The 21,501-nt window shown below is 37.8% G+C and overlaps 1 protein-coding gene across 4 annotated transcripts in view; it reads right to left on the bottom strand.

Moving 5' to 3' along the window:
* The window catches only part of SLC4A4 (solute carrier family 4 member 4), a gene marked incomplete at both ends in the record, with an annotated part of 292,971 nt that overhangs the window by 135,833 nt on the left and 135,637 nt on the right, over positions 1-21,501 (bottom strand). For all 4 annotated transcript variants that reach the window (XM_080697460.1, XM_080697459.1, XM_080697457.1 and 1 more), the window contains one exon: positions 8,673-8,749. In XM_080697460.1, the coding sequence (XP_080553586.1) occupies positions 8,673-8,749 (77 nt within the window). The remainder of the gene's footprint in view (positions 1-8,672; positions 8,750-21,501) is intronic.

Here is a 21,501-nt window from a genome sequence, read left to right on the forward strand (position 1 = left end):
CAACAGTAGAGATACAGCACTGACTCTTTTAATTACTGTCAAGAAATGTCCAGTCACCACAAGCCCCTTAAGAACTGTTTAAATTATTAATAACTCTGGTAATCACCCCATTTGGTATGATATGAAGCTCAGAGGTAAACCAAAGGCCAGAAACTATCAACTGGATACTTGTCTGTCTCACCGTGGCTTTAAATCTCCAGGAAACCCTACTCTAAGTAGGCAGAATTCATCCCCCTGATGAAGAGCACAGGTATGCACATCAGAACACAACCTACCCCATAGTGTTATTTAACTCTAGGAAACTCAGTCTCTTCAGGCCTCAAGTTTGCCAATAACTATAAAATAGGAAGTACCAAATCGAAGGCATTAGTGTAAGTAGGTTTCCAATGTACGTTAGCCATTGGTAATTATTCTTTAAGTGGAAGTGGAGTTAATAGGTATCCTCCCAAGCAGACCCTTGTCTCTTACTGGAAGGGAGAGGACATGATGATCAGTGCCATTAGTTTTGAAGTTCTGAGATTACAATGGCTGCCTATGTGATGACTCACCTTTTTTTTTTTTTTTTTTTTTTTTTGGTAGTACTGGGAATTGAACCCAGGGTCATTCTACCTCCAAATTATACCCTCAGCCCTATTTTTCATTCTTTTATTTTGAAACAAGTTCTCACTAAATTGCAGAGGACCTAAGTAGCTGAGACTGGCCGCAAACCCGCAATTTTCCTGTCTCAGCCTCCCAAGGATGAGGATTACGAGCATACATCACCACACCTGGCTCCCGGCTCGACTCAGTTACTCACTTTCAACCCTCACAGGGGTGTATGCATAGGACATCAATGAGGCAGGACTTTCTGCTTGGGATGATTAACCACTGGCTCTCAGATTATTGAAAAACCACTGCTGCCCCTTTAATATGGGGGCAAATTAAAAGAAGCACTGTTGTTTCTGCTTGGATTCAGTTTCACTCGGGTGTGTAGAGTGACACCAGACCATGGATGGTGACACATGGACAGGTCAGGAACCACTGATGGTGACTGATGAAATCACAAATCATCTAGCCTCTGGATCAATTACAGGAGTGAGCCAAGGACAGTGGGAAGCCTTTCTCTTTCTGAAGAAGAGCGGGAGCAACTTCGATGCATGCTGGAAATGCTTTGTAGATCTACTCTGCAGAGAGTCCTTGTTAAGGGGAGAGGGAGGGCAGCAGAATCTGCAAGGAGCTGGCCAGTTCAAGGCCAGCCAGCTGATCTATTAGCTCTCCCAGATGACAGCACTCCTCCTAAGCTCCTACTAAAATACTTCCAGATAACCAACCACACAGTCTGGACATCAGCTCACTTAAAATTCTCTTGGGGGACGGGGAAGGAAAGGAAAAAGAGGAAGAGCCAAATATCAAATGTGTTGAATAACGCTTCAAAGAGAACGCTCGTCCAGCTCATCTTGTAATTTGTATGTGTGTGAGTATGTGTTCCAAATGCTGACCACCAAGAAGGCTCTTGAGAGGAAGCCATTTTTGGTTGCCAAGGAAATTCCTGCAGAGCCTGAAGAGCTCTCAGAGCTGGGAACAGCAACACCTTTATCTGAGGCCATGGGAATGGTGGCCAATGCTACGGCCAGCACACTGTCCACTGCCTCAGCAAACAGGTGACTCACCAGCTTCGGGAGACCAGGAGAATAAACTTAGTTTTAACCTCTATGATTTACGTTTCTGAAAAACACCCCAAAGTGAGCTGGGAGAAAGATGCGGTTACTGGGATTCTTTTCATTTTAACAAGTCTCTGAGCATTGAGTGAAGTGAATCATAAAGGAAGAATTCAAACCTGTGTAGCAGACCATATCTTACTTGTGGTGGAGGATTACTAAGGTGTTTAAAAAATCTAGGGCATGATGAGTATATCTTTAGGGAATCAGATTGGCAATACACGGTGACCTAGCAATTGCACTTAGAAAAATTCTTCCTCTAGAAACACTCATAAAAGAAAACAGAAAGTATGGTAAGGTTATTTCTTCTGACCTTATTTGTAATCACAAAGAATTGAAAATAACTCAGTCTTGATTAATATAAGACATTTCAATAAAATTTTATTTATGGGTACTATATACAGCTTTGAGGAACAAAGTAGTTCTGGTAGTTTCTGGAGTTTCTGGTAGTTCAAGGTAGTTTCTGGAGTATTATTCAATTAGAAAAAAATCAAGTTGTCAAACAATATGATCCCATTTTTACTTTATATGTATCTACATATGCAAAAAATTTTCAGAAGATTCTATTCTAAATCAAAATGGTAACAGTGGTTATTTTGAAGAGTTGAAATTTAAGAATTTTTAGTTTCTATTTTAGTTTCTATTTTATTCATGCTTGCTTTGTTTAAATTTTACAGCAATTTTATATAGTTTTGAATTTAAAGACTAAGGTTTTTGTACAGTACAGATAAGAACATGTGACTACAGCAGATTTCTTGCATTAATAACAATTATTATAAAGTGTTTTTAACCATGCTTATTGGGTACTCATCATATGCTATAGCTATATACTGGTTTTTTAACAAGTGCCACTTGGTTTACTTCACAAAAGTTTACCTGCTTCATTTTAAAGTGAATATGAAACCTGCTTTTAAATGAATCCTACATTTTTTATCCAGACAAATGGCTTTCAAGAATGTATAGCATTAATCCAGGTGTGGTGGCACACACTTGTAATCCCAGCATTTGGGAGACTGAGACAGGAGGATCATGGTTCAAGGACAGCCTCAGCTACTTAACTAGGCCCTTTGCAACTCAGTAAGACCCTGTTTCAAAATAAAGAATAAAAAATAGGGCTGAGGGTATAGCTTGGAGGCAGAATGCCCCTGGGCTCAATCCCCAGTAGTGCAAAAAAAAAAAAAATGTATAGCATTAAACCAGGTTTAGTGGTACATGCCTATAATCCCAGTACTTTCAAGGACAGTATCAGCAACATAGCAAGACTCTCAGAAACATAGCATAACCCTGTTTCTAAACAAAAAAATAAGCTGGGCATGGTAGTGCATGTCCATAATCACACTACTTAGGAGGCTGAGACAGGAGAATTGCAGGTTTGAGGACAGTCTCAGCAAGTAGTCAGACTCTCATCAACCTACTGAGACCTTGACGTTGTTCCCCAAATAAAAATAAAATAGGGTTGAAGAAATAACTCCGAGGAAGAATGTCCCTGGGTTCAATCCCCAATGCTACACACACAAAAGTAATAATAGTAAATAGGCTGGAGGTGTAGCTCCCCAGTGCTACAAACAGGGAGGAAGGGAGGGACAGACAGACAGACAGACAGAGGGAGGGAAGAGAAAGAACAGCATTAATAAAAAGAAAAATTCCAACTGTCCCAATTTTAAAACACATGGATTAGCCAGTCATGGTGCATGACTGTAATCCCAGTACTTGGGAGGCTAAGACCAGAGGATCACAGGTTCACAGCCAACCTCAGCAACTGAATATGGCCCTCTGCAACTTAGTGAAAACATTCTTCAAAATAAATAAAGTAGGACGGGGGTATAGGTCAGAGGCAGAATGCCCCATGTTTCAATCCCCAGTACCACATACACACACACACACACACACAAAAAAAAAAAAAAAAGAGATAAAGAGGGAGAGACCACATGTGTTATTGAATCAGTATTAGATTAGTGTTTCTCAAATACTACTAACATAATGCTAAAGTTTCAAGATCATGGGAGAGCGCCCAGAGTGGGAAAGGGAAGCTATATTAAGTTAAATTTCTATTAGAGAAAAGTTGATAACAAGCATCAGTTTTTGTTAATTATCTAAATGAAAGCTGATCCTGTTTGAAAGGGGCCTGAGGACAGTCATGGCCACGCAAGTTCGCCTCAAAAATACATAGCTAAAGGAAAGCTATGGCCACCAAGCCATGTAGACGCTCATGGCAATGACCACCCCTGTGCTGGCAAGGACAGCTAAGGCCTGAAACTGCCTCCTCACAACACACCTTTGCTTTCAGGTGTTCACAGAGAGGATTTTATTTGGAGTTCTCCTGATGCAGCAGCACCTCCTCGGTCCCTGAAAACAGGCTCAACAAGTGTAATGACCTCAGAAAACGGAGCTTCTCTTAGCCACTGCACCTCCCTTAAGGGATGAAGCAAGACCACCCATATTCAGTGTGAACTTCAGGCTTGTTTGGCTGAGTCATGGAAAAGAAAAGAAGATATTTTGGGTGGGTTTTTTGGTTTTGTTTGCGTACTAGGGATTGAATCCAGGGACATTCTACCTCCAAGATACACCCCAAGCACTATTTTATTTTGAAACAAGGTCTTGCCAAGTTGCCAAACCAAGCACTGAGACTGTGATCCTCCTTTCTCAGCCTCCCAAGTATTGGGATTATGGTCATGTGCCACTCTTTTGGCACATGGATGAAGATATATCTTCAAAAGCACAAGAAAGTCTTCTTAGTTGATTAGGGTTGACCAGCTCCTATATCATACACATACAGGGAAAGGATTAGGAGTCATTCCGTTTTTAAATGTTTTCTTCTAGACTTCATTTTACAGCAGTCATGACTTAGCAATTTCAGATTTATATGTGGTTTAATCATTTCATCCTCTTACTCCTGACAAAATTTTTTATTTTTTCTGGGTAAAGTTGTATATATATTTTTTATTTTTATTGGTGCATTATAATCTCACATCATAATGTCCTCACAGCGATAGCGTCATACATGCACACAGCACTTGGTGTGCTAGGTCTATTTCCACAAAAACAAACTATCAAGGCAGCCAAGTATATTTAAAGATAATAGATAACAGATGATGCTAAAAAAATTTTTTTTTGTTTCTTTGTGGTACTGTGGATTGAACCCAGGGGCATTCTACCTCTGAGTTATACACCCAGCCCTTTTTATTTTTTATTTTGAAACAGAGTCTCACTATGTTACCACACACTGGTCCCAAACCTTCAATTCTCCTTTCTCAGCCTCCCAAGTACGGGTATTACAGGCATGCAGCACCACACCTAGCTAAAAAATTATTATACTATACTTTACAAATCTTAGGCCAAATTCCACCAGGAGATCTATGGGATAAATTCTTAGGGAAGCTAGTCAAATAATAAGTAACATGAAAGTGATAACTAGATAAGCAGTTATAAGGTTATGTGATCTTTGTGTGTCTCCCTGAGAATTTGTAAGGTATTCCTATACCTATAGCATCCACTGCAGTCTTGAATGTATACACTGTGAAATGTTACTGCACTATTGATAATCTGAAGAAAAAAAGGTGAATCCCTTTTGAAGTTATTGCACCACTAAGCACAGTACATTTATAAGAGTTTTAAAAAAATAAGTAAAATGAGAAAACCTTTTCTCAGTTGATTTCATACTCACATGAAAAATGACTACTAAAGACATCTTATGTGATGCACACCCATCTTATATGTATTAGTAAAACATCAGAAATGAAACAAAATAAGATACGAAAGCAAATCAATCTAGGATAATCATGGAAGATAACTGGATAAAAAGAAAATACTCCATGGCAACAAAATAGAAGATATTATTTATGTAGCTTTACAACCAAATGAGCTCCAGATGTATTTTTTAATTTACTCTCTACAGGTGTTTTTATGCTTAATAAATGTAACATCCAATTTGGAGTATTGCTGAAGCACTGAATCACCTAAGTTTTGGCTATGCTCTTCTTTCTGCTGTTAACTATTTTGAGCTATTTCTCAATCAGACAGCCGCTACTGAAATCATAAATACATAGCCTTGGCAGAGCCAGAAAGAAAAAGTGGTCCACAGATTTGTTTCTTCTGTTTTCCCAAAACAGAATCTCATAAAAAAAATGCCCTTAAATTTTGTCAGTATGTAGCTGTCAGAAAGATCCATTCTGTTCCTCTTCTTAACTCTGAACACTAAAACCATCCCTTGTGCTACAGGGAAGTTCTATAGTTCCAGGAAGCCAAACTGTATTCAGGCAGAATAATCAGTCAATCAGAATTGACAGTCGTGGTTGGATGGAAGTTTTTGGGGCCAACTTGGACAAGCATACAGGACAAGTTTGACTTTACTGCCAAGCTCACTTCCAGGACATTGGCTAATTAATTATAAAAGCTTTTTCAAAACAAATTTGAGCCTGGCAACCATCGCCCCTTCAATCCCTTTTCCAACAGAGGAAAACCAGGTTAAGAAAATAAAAGCCCAGGTTCATTGTGTTAAGACAGGTTTAATAAAAAAAAAAAGGAAAATCCTAATTTACAATAGCTTCATCTTATTTGTAAACCCACTTTTCTTCTTTATTATAAAATAATCTGGGAGGGGGGAGAGGGAAACTCTTTAAAGCACATGATATACTTATTCATATTGAAGTCAACCACTAAACCAACCATGGGAGGGAGGGATGGGCAAGGAGTGAGGTGGGCAGGGAGTGAGGTGGGGACTGAGTGGAGGCTGGCTGGGTGATGTGTACATCTATGTCTACACAACTTTTTTTTTTTGCCCCATTATGATGTATAAATACAATGCACTAATAAAAAAATTTAAATAAATAAAATAATCTGGGAACTTTCATATTTGACATTACTAAAAGGGAAGGTATGGAGACTAAAAATATTAGTTTGAATTCCTCCCCTACCTTTGGTTGTAGAAGAGAACACTGATCAGTTACAAAGTTCCTCTTTAGACTCCTTTAGCAGGAAGCAAGGAACCGAGTTTCTTCCTCTTGGGTGGAAGAATTTGTCCAGTTGAACATGACGACTGTCACAGATACAATTCAATGGACAGTTGCTCTCATGATGGTGTGTTCATCAGCCTTCACTAGCTGACTTTGAAAACACAAACAACAAAACTCCCAAGTTCAATCTTCTAGTTTCACTTTAACTTGGACCTTGGTGACCATTAGAAGCTAATGAAAGATGATGAAGATGATGGTTTGAAGGAACCTGATCACACAGATCTTACAGCAAAATGAACACTCCAAAATCATAATGTTCCAACATGTTTCTTCTATGACTAGAATCAAAATCCTATGTAATTTGCATCATAAACCATCAAATTTCTTCTACATATGCCCAAATATGAAGAAACCCAAGAATATAAGCAATTTCTCTCAGCCAGCATTTACCAGCTGCATACTGACAAGCTCCTGGCTAGAGGAGGGTTATCCCTAATAAAAACAAGTTTCCACAAAAAACCTGTCTAGTAGTTATGCCTAATGCTAATCAATGTACTGCCTTATCCAATTTTAAGAGCCCTGGCAAAAAAACATAAATAATCAACACTGCTTGATAAATACTAAACAGAGCCAAAATGTGCAAAGTAGCTTTGAAGAAAATTCCAGGAGCCTGAGTTCTTCCACTTCTATTAAGGCATCCAATCTCCAAATCCTCATCTCTCAGATTATTTTAAGAGGTGGACGGATGGAAGGGAGGGGAATAATCCACACCAGCACTTGAAGGAGGATCACCTCAAGGAGTCAAGAATCTCGAGGGAAAGGGGAAGGAAAGTAATTAGCCCCGGTCACAACAAGGAGTCTCTCTTCTAGGGAACACAGATAAATAAATGAAGATGAGAAGGAAAACATCAGATTTCAGAGGATCTTCAAAGTCATACAGAAAATCCTGAAGTAAACTTGATAGGAAGCCATGGTAAATACTGAACCCAGAGTAGAAAAGTGAAGACAACAATATGGAAACTACCGGGACTTGAGAGAAAATGGAGACAAAAAATTAGTTCTAAAGATTTCTCTAACAATCCAGATCTGAAGTGAAGAAGGCCCTATCAGGGAAGCACTGGTTGAGGGAGAAGGCAGAATAACTCCAAGATCCATTTCATAAGAAAAAAGTGGAATTTTACCTTTCCTGTACTTTTTAGAACTCACCAAGGCCTATAACCCTCTGTTATTACTTCAAGTGCTGCCAGTTAAGGAGAACACTGTCATAAATAAATATTGCTTTTTAAGAAAAATAGCAAAGTGTGAAAAAAGGTATATTAAAAGTCACTCTACTTAAAAGAGAAAGAAAAAAAATCACACAGATGATACACAATTAGCATGTCAAGCATGAAGCCAACTAGTAGCACACTCTTCTACTATATCAAAGGACAAAAAAGTTCTAGGAGTAAGAATCATATGCTTGATTTTCTGAAGTGAGCTACGTATTATTGCTTCTATCGAACAAAAGAGAAAACTAGTATCTATCACACAGAGAGCCAGTTATAAAACAAGTACCTAGACCAGCTTTTCTTGTTTCATGTTCTTTAGGCTTTCCAATACAAGATACTTCCCCTAAAATCCTGGGGAAACAGGCTAGAGTTTCTTTCATTTTTGAAAAATACACCACTTTTATTTCTTTGAAGATTTTAAGGTTTTATTTTATCAGGAAGCATTCTTTTGTAAATATCAATATACTATATTTTGAAATATCTTTCCCAGCCCTGAACTTGGGAAATGGTCCAGTTTGCACTACACTCTCTTCAAAAGAAAGAAAACAGATTCAAAACCCAATTGCTCTTCGTTTCAAATAGGCTGCTAACTACTTTTAATAGACAAACAAATACAAAGCTAGTGAAACAACTGTCATATCCTGTGCCATCTATACATAATGGTCCACATTATGGGACATGGCCATCATTTCTAATTGTCTCCCAGCATCTTTTAGACACACTGCATTTCAAAGAGGCAAGAATCCTTTGCTTACCTGGTCCTTCTCTGGTTTGTCGGAAATGTCGTTCAGACTGGAAGAAGTCAGATTCCTGTGGGTCATGGCTGGGCTACCTGGAAAAACACAAGTGAATTCTGATTAAAGACTTTTCTTCAAGAATCAGACTTTGGCCGTATCCTTCATAGACACTAATAGACGATGATGAAAATGGTGATGACATTTTTACCACATTGGGATTGTTCTAAAGAGTTTTCCAGAGTTCAGGTTGGAGAACAAACATGGTTAAATGGAAAGGATGTAAAATCCCAAACTCTAAGTCTTATTGCCTGGGTTTTTTCAAGATAAGTTCAATTTTGAAAGAAACTTCTAAAACAATAAGCACAAAACTAAGTTTTCTCCTGGGCTGGCTCACTTTGTCACTGCCTTCTTACACACAAGCTGACCCTCCTGGTTTCTTTTCCTTTTCTTCTGGCATGCAGAAACCAGCTCCTTCCTCAGTATCAACAGAGCTGAGCCCTGAATACAAGTCTGATTTCCTCCCCCCTTGGCCTTGATCTTTCTGATCAGCCAGAAAGGCTACCTGTCTTCCCATCTCTGGCACACACTTGGATCACAAGTATTTCTCCTTAGTGGGTACTTGAGGTCCAAAATCATCCTCCTTTGTCTCAAGATAGTGTTACTACAAGCTCCCTTATTTCTCTGCATTTTTATTTCCCAGTCTAGAATAAGCATACCTCTGTTTTCTCCTTAACATCTCAAACCTCTCCTTCAAGTCAAAGGATAAATTTTTATCAAGGAAGCTATGTAAGAACTAGGCTTCCCAGCAAAATAGCAGCTGTTAATTAAATTCATTGTTGGCCCATCTTATCCTTTTAGACACTGTTATCCACAAGTAAAGAGAAAGGATATCTTGAAGAGCCATAGAGCATGTTAATCAACAGATACTGAGTTTTCATTCTGCAGTTGGACCTGAAATTTCTAGGCTTACTAAGCAAAAGAGTAACTTTTCAAAGCCAGGGTGTTTGACCCAACCACTGCAGGGTGCTGAGCAATGCATTCATTATTAATCCTCAACGCTCTGACTCAGGCTAGTCTTCACAGCAAGAGGACAAGGGTTGAAAGGGAGCACTGAAGTTCAAGCACAGCTTCACATTGGCTTCTAAATCATTCTTCAGATTACAGACATTAATTCCTTTAGATAAAAACTCCAAGACCTAATTTTACAAGAGACTAGAATCTACTCAAAATGAGTAAATAGCTATTTAAAAGCAGTTTTTAAATAATGTAATAGCCTTTAACTACCCGATCAGAAAAATCATAGTTTTCTTGAGCTGAAAAGATAGGGTATTTTCCACTCTGCTGCATTTCATTGAGTAAGCATGGCCTAGATCTTTTAAACCCTTTACCTGGGAGGGTGTTTTATTCTAGGAGAATGTGAGCACAAGGCATTATTTAAAGGAAAGTAACATCTGGAAAAGTGCTTCATAAGCAAATTAAAAGAACTCCTTTGAAGGCCACATTTGCTGCTTTGAACTACATCTAGATTTCTACCATCCACTCAATACAAAAGACATCAGGTACAAACTCAAATGCCCCTGAATAATACTGACATTAAAACTAATAACTGGCCAGGCGTGGTGGCGCACGCTTGTAATCCCCGCACTTGGGAAGCAGAGACAGAAGGATTGCGCAGGTTCAAAGCCAGCCGTGCTGGCTTAAGAGACCTTGTTTCCAAATAAAACCTATAAAATAGGTCTGGGAGTGTAGCCTGGAGGTCGATGGGCTTCCAGGAACCCCAGTACCACACAAACAAAAACAACAACAAAAAAAAAACTAATAACTGTGAACAGGTAAAATTTTTGCACTTTATATTTAAAAACAAAACCAATTTCTTGTACTAATAGAGTGAAAGTTTTGCCTGAATAAGTGAAGAATCTAAATTATATATTCCTAAAAAAATCTTAATCATAATTACAAGTCAAAAGCAGCTTGTGTAGACAGAGATCAGATTAATTTCTAATTATCAATCTATTATATGTTAGTGGCAGTACTGAAATAATATGAAAGCAATTTTTCTTTAAGTTAAATTTCCTGGACAAAAGCCTAAATGTATTTATCTGCTTTGGAAAGTACAAATATTGTAAAGGTAGATTTGAAGCCAATCACTGTCCTAATTACTACAAAACAATAATCCCAGTACTTGTGAGGCTGAGACAGGAGGATCATAGGTAGGTTCAAGATCCATCTCAGCAACTTAGCAAGACCCTCAACAATTTAGCAAGACCCTTGTTTCAAAAGAAAAAATAGAATAGGGCTGGGGGTGTTGGTTCAGAGGTATAATGCGCCTCGGATCAATCTGTAGTGCCACAAAAAATGAAGTTTTTATTGTAATGGTAAATTTGATTGATATGAAAACAGTTCCAAAAAAGCTCACATTCATATTAAAAACCCTCATAACCTTGTCTATTTGTTACCTCATTTCTAAAAGATAGTTACAGTACTGCTATCTATTTATACCTTATGAGTGTGAGAGAAAGGCATAGTCTAAAGAAAGATGCGTGAAACAGAGGAGAAAGAAGGCTGATGTTAAGAAACAATCAAATTTATTGTCCCTCCTAAATTATCTGATACTAAGTTATAAAAGTAATTAATGGCTTTACTAACATTTGACTTTTTGCTATACTCTAGGAGCTGAGAAGTCAACTCTTTCAGATAACTAAGCAAGATGACTGGCATTCTTCAATCTTTTCCCATCTCTCTCCTTATTAACTCAACAGTCATATTTCACAACACCCCAAACAAGAGACAAAAGCTTCCCAGTGCTCTAAATCAGGGTTCCCAAAGTATGGTCCCTATACCAGTAAAAGCTGCATCACCTGGATACTACTTATTAAAAGGACAAAATTCTCATGGCACTCCCCAGACCAACTTTACCAAAATTCTTGGTATGGAGCATAGTGTTGCAGGTCATGACAAACCTTCCAAGTGGTTCTGAAGTGTTGAGAACCATCGCTCAAAATAAAAGTCATCTCAACAGGATGTAACCTGCTTAGAATTAGATAAGGAGCACATGTAAATTAGACTACCTAGAGGGTAATTCAGATAACTTGCCTTCCTCCAAACACCTTTCTAAACTACACAATCTCAAGAAAATCAATAAATTCACATCTTCATTATATAAACATACAAAAAGAATCATATACAGTTTTTCCTCTGGATCCTTACCTATACAACCAAATAAATAACTTCATTTTGAAAATGCACTGCTTGATCAGACTTTTCTAGAAACTTTTTACCCAAATCAAAGATGATGACAGAACGAGAGCCAAAAGAGATAACTAGTCAAATTATATATGGAAACCAGAAGTTTGTGTGTAGTTTTTGCAAACTCAGGAAGCTGTTATACAACAGGCCCCTAAGAGCTGTTCTATCATGTACATTTTGCAACCTATATACCAGAAGACCCATTGTCGGAATTAGCCAGTGCTTTCTGTTTAGAGTTTGGGCCTTTAATATAAATGTATTATACTGCAAACCTGAGTGAAAGAACTAGAACTCGAAAAAAAATGTCATCTCTTACCAAACAGATGAAACACACGGGTAACCTAAAGTATGTTCCTTCTAGGGACAAGTGGTGATCCACTCACAGGTAGCCTTAGTGGGCCCTTTCCATCTAAAATCCAGAGCATAGGAATAGTTTATCATTGTTCTTGGTCCAAAGAAACTTTGTGTGTCTGTGCGTGTGTGCGTGCACGCGCATTACTGAGGATGGAACCCCGGGGCATTCTACCTCTGAGGTACACCCCTACCCCTATCTTTTGTTTTGAAAGAGGGTCTAAGTTGCAGAGGGCTTCATTAAGTTGCTGAGGCTAGTGGCAAACCTGTGATCTTCCTGTCTCCCAAGTATTGGATTGCAAGTGTGTGCCAACATGCCTGGATTTGTTTTTAAGTTTGATTTTAAAAAGAGAAGTAGTCTTGAGTGCATAGTCATAATTAATTTTATATCACTGTTTTCTGGCCATAAGAAAGAAATGGAGAACTACATTTTCAAAGCAGTTTTACACAATCAGAAACTATTTCATTTTAAAAGTACCCATTTGGCAGGTACACAATGTTTCTATAAAAATTAATTACATTCTGTACTCTTTAAAAATCACTGTTATTCTTTAGCATACATGTAGCAAGTCATAAAGTCCTTTGAAATTTCTATTAGCTACACTGAAAAGAGAGTAGGGAAAATGTACATTACAGAAAGAAAATGAAACTTATATGAGAAAATAAGAAACCTAACTGAGGAAATGGGAGGGGGAGAAGAGGAAAATTCTCTAATGCATATGATATATTTTAACAAACATATCAATGCCATTCGCCAAGCCAAACATGAGGAGGGAGTGGGAGGGAATTGGGTAAGGGCTAATTGGGTGATGAGTGCATATGTGTCTCTACCATCTTATATCCCATTAAGATGTATGACCACAGCCGGGCGTGGTGGCGCATCCTTGTAATCCCCGCACTTGGGAAGCAGAGACAGGAGGATCGCGCAGGTTCAAAGCCAGCCGCGTGCAATGGCTTAGGAGACCCTGTTTCCAAATAAAAATGTAAAAATAGGTCTGGGAGTGTAGCCCGGAGGTAGAAGGGCTTCCAGGAACCCCAGTACCACCACCAAAAAAAAAAAAGATGCATGACCACAGTGCACCAATAAAAAACAATTATAAAAAATTTCTATTAGATACAATAAAAATGGGATGAAGAAAATGTATATCAAAGAAAGAGAATAATATGTTTACATAAAAATATGAATATGTAATACAATGACACATACCTATCCCCTCATCTCATACTCCATAAATAAGCCAACAGAGAACATAGGAATGAGCTAAAACAGAGAGCTCATGGCCTATAAAATATACTTGGGTTATCTGTAGAACAACTATATGATAATTCAATATAAAAAATAACTAAGGTAACATATAATAGACATTTAAGTGAATTTGGGTGTTCATGTTAGAAAATTCAGGAATATGAGTCTGATTTGCTTTGCTTATGTCCACAAAACTAATTATATACATAGTTTCAGAAAAATGTATGTGCTTTAGTTAAGATATGGAATGCCTCCCCAAAGTCTCAGGTGTTGAAGGCTTGGTTCCCCTAGCCTGCGGCACTACTGGGAGGTGGTGGAACGTTTAGAAGGTGGGGCCTAGAGAAAGGAAACTAAACAATTTGGGGCGTGTTCTTGAAGAGGATTCCAGGACTCTGCCCTTCCTGTGTGACCCTTTTGTTTCCCAGTCACTGTGAGGTAAACAGACTTTCTGCCATGACCACCCACCAGATTGTACCGTGCGCCATAGGCCCAAAGCAATAGGGCCAAGTGACCATGGACTAAACCTGAAACTATGAACCAAAATAAGTCTTTCCTCATTATAAGTTAGATATTTTGTCACAGTGATGGAAATGTGACTAACACAGTCGATGTGTCCTACACTCCCTCTGACCTACTGATACACTTTCCCCTGTACTGGCATCAAAAATTCACTAGAAGATGTCCATAGCCATGAGATTAACAGTCATCTAATATTTTTGAATACTAGGTACTTTGACTTAAGTTGAATTTAATACTATTTGTCTTCATGTCAACATTGGAAGTATTATTATCACTTTATGAATAAATAAACACCAAGAAAGTTAAGTTCATGATCATACACAAGCAAGTGTTAAAGCCATCATTTCAACTGAGATATCCTTTTCTTTATCTCTTTGCTGTGCTAGAGATTGAATCCAGAGGCAGTCTACCACTGAGCTATAACCTTAGCACTTTTACTTTTTTATTTGGTAACAGGATCTTTCTAAGTTGCTGATGCTGGCTTCAAATCTGCAATCTTCCTGTCTCAGCTTCCCAAGTACTGGGATTATAGGCATGTGCCACCACACCCAGCTCAACTAGGATCTCTTAAAAACAATCCCACCTCTTCTGTAAAGTAAACTGGTCTATGTTACTTATAAAAATAAATTCATAAACTTTATGATGTCTTAGAAAGAGAAAATATACTGTACAACCATAAAAATACATTTCCCTGACAATTGTGTGCAGTACAACATTGTTAGGAGTGTTTAAGACAAATATGTCTTTGGTTTCCAACTTAGTTGTTCTCCAAAATGGAGTATGTCTGTACTTTTTCATTTTCATAAAGAAAAGATGGGGGACAATATGAAATTCAGCTATTCTGTTGCCACTGTGACTAAACAGCAATGGTTTATAGCTCTGTGACAAATACAGGACACCAAAATGAATACAAAATAATTATAGAAATACCATGCTTCCTGAATTCCTCATCTTCAGTCATAGCCAAGTGTTTGTAAAACCTCGTACTGTAAATATACAGCCAATTCTCCATTACTTCTGAATTGGTTTTCCACATTTTGACTCTAGCTATAAGTCTTCCCCATTTTGACCACTAAAAGAAGAAATACATTACGTGGGATATTTACTTAGTTTGACTGAGAATATTTAGAAATAATGCCTTAATTTTACATGGCAATGGGTTATAAAAAGCTATTCCTACCAAAAACAACAATAGGCAGCTCATTAAGACCTCTCCCAATCCATTCTCCACCCTTTAAGTAAAATGTAGAAATGTTTAAAATATAAATATTATACTAATAAAAATATCACTGATCATTAGGAGCCTTTTGAAGGAATTTTTATAACTAAGAAAATTGGTCTGGGTATTTAAGTTTGATTCATTTTTAATTTTGTTTATAATATTTTTATTGTTTGTTTGTTCATGGTTGAATACAATGTAAATTCTAAGAGCCCAGAGCCAAGATGCTTGCTTTTGTCCTATTTGTAAGTCCAGCCTCAGAGTTTGGCATTAGTGACACTTTAAAAATATTTGTGAATGAATATGTGAGTGGGTACCATCTGATCTCCACTTGGAGTTACTCCTGTAAACATGACTGTGAAGTCCATTTCCTATGGAGAAAGACATCGTGTGCACCCTCCAAGAGCCTTCAGACCTGGAAAGCCTGAGAGTAAATAAGGAAGAAGTTTGTAGCTGGCCCAGAACTAACATAACCAAAGGACTGTGCCAAGCTGGCCAAACACCTGCTAGCCAGTGGGAATAGAAGTCAGAATTTGATAAGGGGGAAAAGAGAAACCTCTTGCAAAGCAAGAAGCAGGAGGTATGGGTGCAAGAGAAAAGAAGCAGGGTGTAAGGACCTCAGCTAAAGAAAAGGAGAGCCTGGGGCAGAGAAGACCCCCAGGGCACTGAAATACCTGGAAGGGTGTGATTGACGTGGAAAGTAGATGAATTTGGAAGGAAGAAGAACATATTAAAAGACCCAGATAACCTTGGGAGTCTAAGACAAGAGGATTGCAGGTTTGAGACCAGCCCAAGCAACTTAGCAAGACCCTATTTCCAAATAAGTACTAAAAAAGGCTGGTGTGAAGCACAGAGGTATAATACCCCTTGGTTTAATAGTACCAAGGGGGGGGGGACCTAAATAACTATCAAAGTATGTGAGTGAAATACAATCAAAAGCTGAGGTCTTTCCTAACGTATGAGACAAAGAATCCTCATATGCAGAAGATGTCCTCATGTGGAGAGATGAGGTGTACTGAGGTCAGATTGCTGCATAACCAACAGCTTTATCCACAAGGCCACCAAATACTGTCCTCTTCCTTTAAAGACCATTCTCTACTCTCTGAGACCTCTGTTAACCACCTCCCCTTGAAAAGCCAACTCATCTCAACTTCCTTCACTCAGTTCTGCTTCTCTCCTGTTTTTTTTTTTTTGTTTTTTTTTTTAATTTTCTGACTACACTGTGAGCTCTTTCCAAGTTTCAATGTGAAGTCTTGGACATCTCAATGTCAAATACACAAGGTTTGTCTCTTCTCATTCTGTTAAATATCAACCAGCTAAAGCAAAACACCCTAATTCATGATGACTCACTCCTATTCTAATAATATTTATCTGGCTATTTAATTTTTATTGTGATCTAAAATAAGTATCTTAATTTTGGGGAAAGTACATTACCCCCTCCTCTCTCTCTCACACACACAAACACACATACACATGCATACACATACACACACACACACAGAAACACACACACACTGTAAAATCACTACTCAGCTGAGGAAACATTAAAAAGCAGACATCTTTGGAAAATTTACTAAACAGCAAAGTCCCTATCAAGTACATCAAGGACTGTGGTTCCTGTGTCTGTGGCACCTGTGCTTCTCTGACAGTGACAGTTCTCTCTGCTTTATGTCTCATATATGCATGCAAGGGCACACATATACACAGACCCACATGCACGAAAATATAAAACTAAGAAAATTTCACCCAAAAATAAGGACATACACGAAATAAGTGTTGGGCTTATCTCACAGAAATAAAAAGAGAAAAAAGGAGTATCCCCAGCAAACCCATGTTATCTAGTAAAGGGGTAAACAGGAAAGGCCTATCAACTATAGAATCTGAGAAAAGTAAATGAATATTTCCCTGCCTTCATTCCAAATAGACACTGACTCAAGGTAATTTTCACTAAATGTCCCTAAGCCAAGTTAAAGAACGATTTTAGTAGTTTCCTGCAGCCACATCATTCCAAACACAGGTACCAGTAAGTGATTTGATAAGTTTGGACTATTGTCTTGCATCTATATGTACACACCAGATATGAGATAGAGTAAAATTTTACTAATAAGATAATGGAAGAAGTTTCTGATTAGGATGAAGTGTCTAAACTTAAAATATTTTAAGAAAGCTTGATCCTTCCTAGATACTTCTAACAAAAAATACTTTAAAATAAAAATAACAATATTGAACAAAGCCACATGGATGAAAAGAACTGGCAAAAGATCAACACAGAAAAGAGACTTCAAAACTCTGTAAGAAGAAAAGCAATAGTAGTGAAACATGACACTACTTAGAAAGTATAATGTCAAATATTCGCAGAGGGGAATGGAGTCACAAGAGCCCCTGCTTCTGAAGAAGCTGCAACCTCAAAGATCTTGAGTAGAAACAGAAGGTGCAGATTGAAAGGGATGACTTCATGGAAGTCCCACGCACAGAGAATTACCACCACCCCAATGGACAGAGGACTTAGGCAGTGGAGACATTTACATTGCGAGGCTCTTTCCTAAAGAGGAAACCAGCAAAGACCAAGACAGTAAGACAGGTGCTTGTACCTCAGAACAAAGCCCTCTGAACCCTACAATTCAAAGAACACCCAAGGACAATGCTTCCTTCTCCACCTCTTGCTAAAGCAAATGCTATTATATACAAACAGACAACAGAGGACCATTAGACTTTTCAAAGAGGAAGTCAGACCAAATCAAACATTTAAGAGATACCCCATTAAAGAAATAGTCAAAAAATCAGAAAGAGAAATACAATTTATAAAACTTAAATTCTTGCAAAGAGGTGTAACACATTATTGTGTCTACAAATCACAGATGAGATGCTATTAAAAATGGAATAAGGAAATGGTTTTACAGTGAACAAATAATTAACTTAAATATATGCATATATCTACATATGATTACAAAAAAGTATTCAATGTTGAGTTGGTAGGAGCTCGTGAAACCACGCTTTCTAAGTCCTAGAAGAAAATTGTTTTCAATTAAGCATTCTATGCCCTTTTAAATCAGCAACTAATTGTGAAACAAATAATAAATAACATTTGGGGCAAAATATTTCTTTGAAAAGTTAACATCAATATATTATTTTATACAAAGTTACCTGATGATGGGATTTAACAGGATGGAAGAATAACTAAGAAAAGAGAAAGCACGATCACCCACTCAGGAGGAGCAAGACTAGTAAATGCCTCTGTGCCACAGGCCTAGAAAGCAGTCAGCCTCCATGGAGCACAGGTGGTAGAGGGGAGAGGGAGCCAAGGAGGAGGGACAGATCTGCCAGAGGTGACCCAAAGGCATTCGCCAGGTGTATCAGCATCCTTGAAATGCTGAAAGAGCTGCAAGCCAGGCATGGTGGCACACGCTTGCAATCCCAGTACTCGGGAGGCTGAGAGAGGAAGATAACAGATTTGTGGGCAGCCTCAGCTACTTAATGAGGCCCTCAGCAACTTAGTGAGAACCTATTTCAAAATAAGGAATAGAAAATAGGGCAGAAAATGTAGCTTAGAGGTAGAATGCCCCTGGATTCTATCCCCAGTACCACACACAAAAAAGAGCTTGAAAATAGGTAATTGTTAATACAATCTAAAACTTCAGTTTAAAAAAGATTTTCACAAAAGAAAATGTACATGTAGCTCCTTACAAAGCTTTACCGTGAACTACATTCACATAGTCATAATATGCATTCTATTTATGAATTTCTAGCATTAGAATCAATTGACAGAGAAAGCACAGAATTTATTTATAGATGAAGACGAGAATGTAAATCTAACCAATACTGACAATAAAAATAAGAGAAGCAATGACAGAAGTCTAGAAGCATCCACAGTGAGAAGAGAGCAAAGAAAGATAGGGTGCTCTTACAAGGAAAGAAGTCAAAAGAGCCTGCTTGCTACAAATAAGAAGCCAAAGCACAGGTTCATGTAACCTATAATGGAACTAAAAATAATGATAAAAACATATTTGGAGGGGAAAAAGTATATAAATAAGAGAATTTTTGTTAAGAAATAATAGACAGTATCTAAGATTAAAAATCAGAACTAGCAAAATTAGCTTCTCGTGTAGAGATAAGAAGATAACCATGATAGCCGGGCGTAGTGGTGCACGCTTGTAATCCCAGCATTTGGGAGGCTGAGACAGGAGGATAGCACAGGTTCAAAGACAGCTACTTAGTGAGGCCCTTCACAACTCAGTGAGACCCTGTTTCAAAATAAAGAATAAAAAACAGGGCTGGGCATGTAGCTTGGAGGTAGAATGCCCCTGGGTTCCATCCCCAGTACCACAAAATAAAGATAACCATGAAAATAACTGAAAGACAAAATAAGAGACTAGTTAAAGAGTTAACAATGGTTGCTACAAGGACAGGCTAGAAAGAGGGAAAAAGAAACAAAAGAGCTTGTTCTTCATTACAAGTCTTCCTATGCTTTCAGTTTCGTAACATTTGCACATAATAATTTAGTAAAAATATACTTTACACATCTATCTCATATCATGTAAGTATTAATTGTACTTGTATTATTTCTAAGTACCTGAGATTAAGTGGAAACAATGGCAACTAGCAGCCATCCTTAGAGGATTTAATTAAATCAAGTTTTAATATAAACAGATTAAAAACTTTAAAAAGAATATAGAATTAGTTTTAAGTAGTTTAACATGATCCATGAAATACTTGTGCTATTTAAATTTATGAGTCTTTTCTTGAAAGCTGTCTGAATTATCAAAGATTAATCCATAGTTTTAGTTACCCAAAACATCCATACCTGAAAAGTATAGATATGTGCCAAAAAAAGCAAGCCATTTAGTGAAATCCAGCATGTGTAGTCAAGTAAATATATATATGACTACACATATATATATATATATATATGTGTGTGTAGTCAAGTAAATATATATATATACACACACACACACACACACACACACACACATACACACACACATATATACACATACACTACATATAGGCACATGTAAAGATACAGACAGAATTTTTAAAGGTATAACAGACACATTCTCTGAGCCTCCACTTACACATGTAGTACTGTCCCCTTACTGCTTTAGATTTATGGCTCATAAAACATAACCTGGGGAAAGGCTATTCAAACTGGCTTCCCCATGCAGTTATCTACTCACAGCCTTGCCGACTGCACATCTCCTTAGTTGATGTCATTGAACAAACAATGACTACAGGTCACCCACAACTCAGGGAGCAGCCTCCAGGGAAGAAGGGCACAAACACCACTGAGCCATAATCACCCTGAAGACTCTCCAGATTAAAGGGTCCTAAGTCTAAAAGAGAACAAAGATAGGCCTCAATTTGCCTGGTATGCACCTGTTCATATGCTAATTTTTAGCCAAAGTGACATTTAGGGTCTGAATGGTGTGACAGCTTCAAATCTTCCAGTGATGCTTAAGGAACCCTAGGGAATTCTGGTTAGAAATAAGATGGGCCCAGTATTTCCTCCTTTTTGAAAGCTAAAGCTGAACTGAGATGTTTGAAGCTCTGAGTTAATAGAATCCTACTTCTAAATCATATCTACTTTTCTACTTATCTAGTTCTATGAAGTCACAAGAGACTCTCCCAGACCTGCCTGAGATAAATTACTATGACCATCACTTTTTTAACTAAGTGTGAGCTGGGGTGAGAGAGAGAATGGTGGCTCACACCTCACCTTTCTAGAATGAACCTACTGAATCCATAGAGAGAAATACAAAAAGCATTATGTCAGTATGTTATCATGAAAAGACAAAATAAGAGTAAAGAAAGACTGAAAACTGGGGTAATGATCCTTTATAGGACTGCTATAATGAATGAACAGAGAAACACATGAAGTACTCTGCTTGGATATTCAATAAATGTTAGCATGCTCTCTTTTCATTTTCTCCTGCAATCATGTGCATGAATTCCCTAAATACTCCAGGTCCTCAGGACACTGTGAACCACACTTGCCACAGTGGGGCCCTGAAACCACTCGTTATTTGTAATTTTCTAGCCCAAGTCAATGAGTTAAGAAAACTAAGAGGTTGCAATTCTGATATGGGGGGAGGGGCGTGTGGTCACACCAAGCACACATATATGAGATGGCTTCTAGCAAAAGTATTAGATATCTCATCAAGTATAGAAATCATTAGAAATTACTTAAGAAACCTACATAATAAGAATCTATCTTATTTATGTATCTTACATTGTGGGTACAGAAAGTTCTTTAATAGTAATCTCCAATA

The sequence above is a fragment of the Muscardinus avellanarius genome, assembly GCF_963383645.1.
Source record: "Muscardinus avellanarius genome assembly, chromosome: 6".
NCBI lineage: Eukaryota > Metazoa > Chordata > Mammalia > Rodentia > Gliridae > Muscardinus > Muscardinus avellanarius.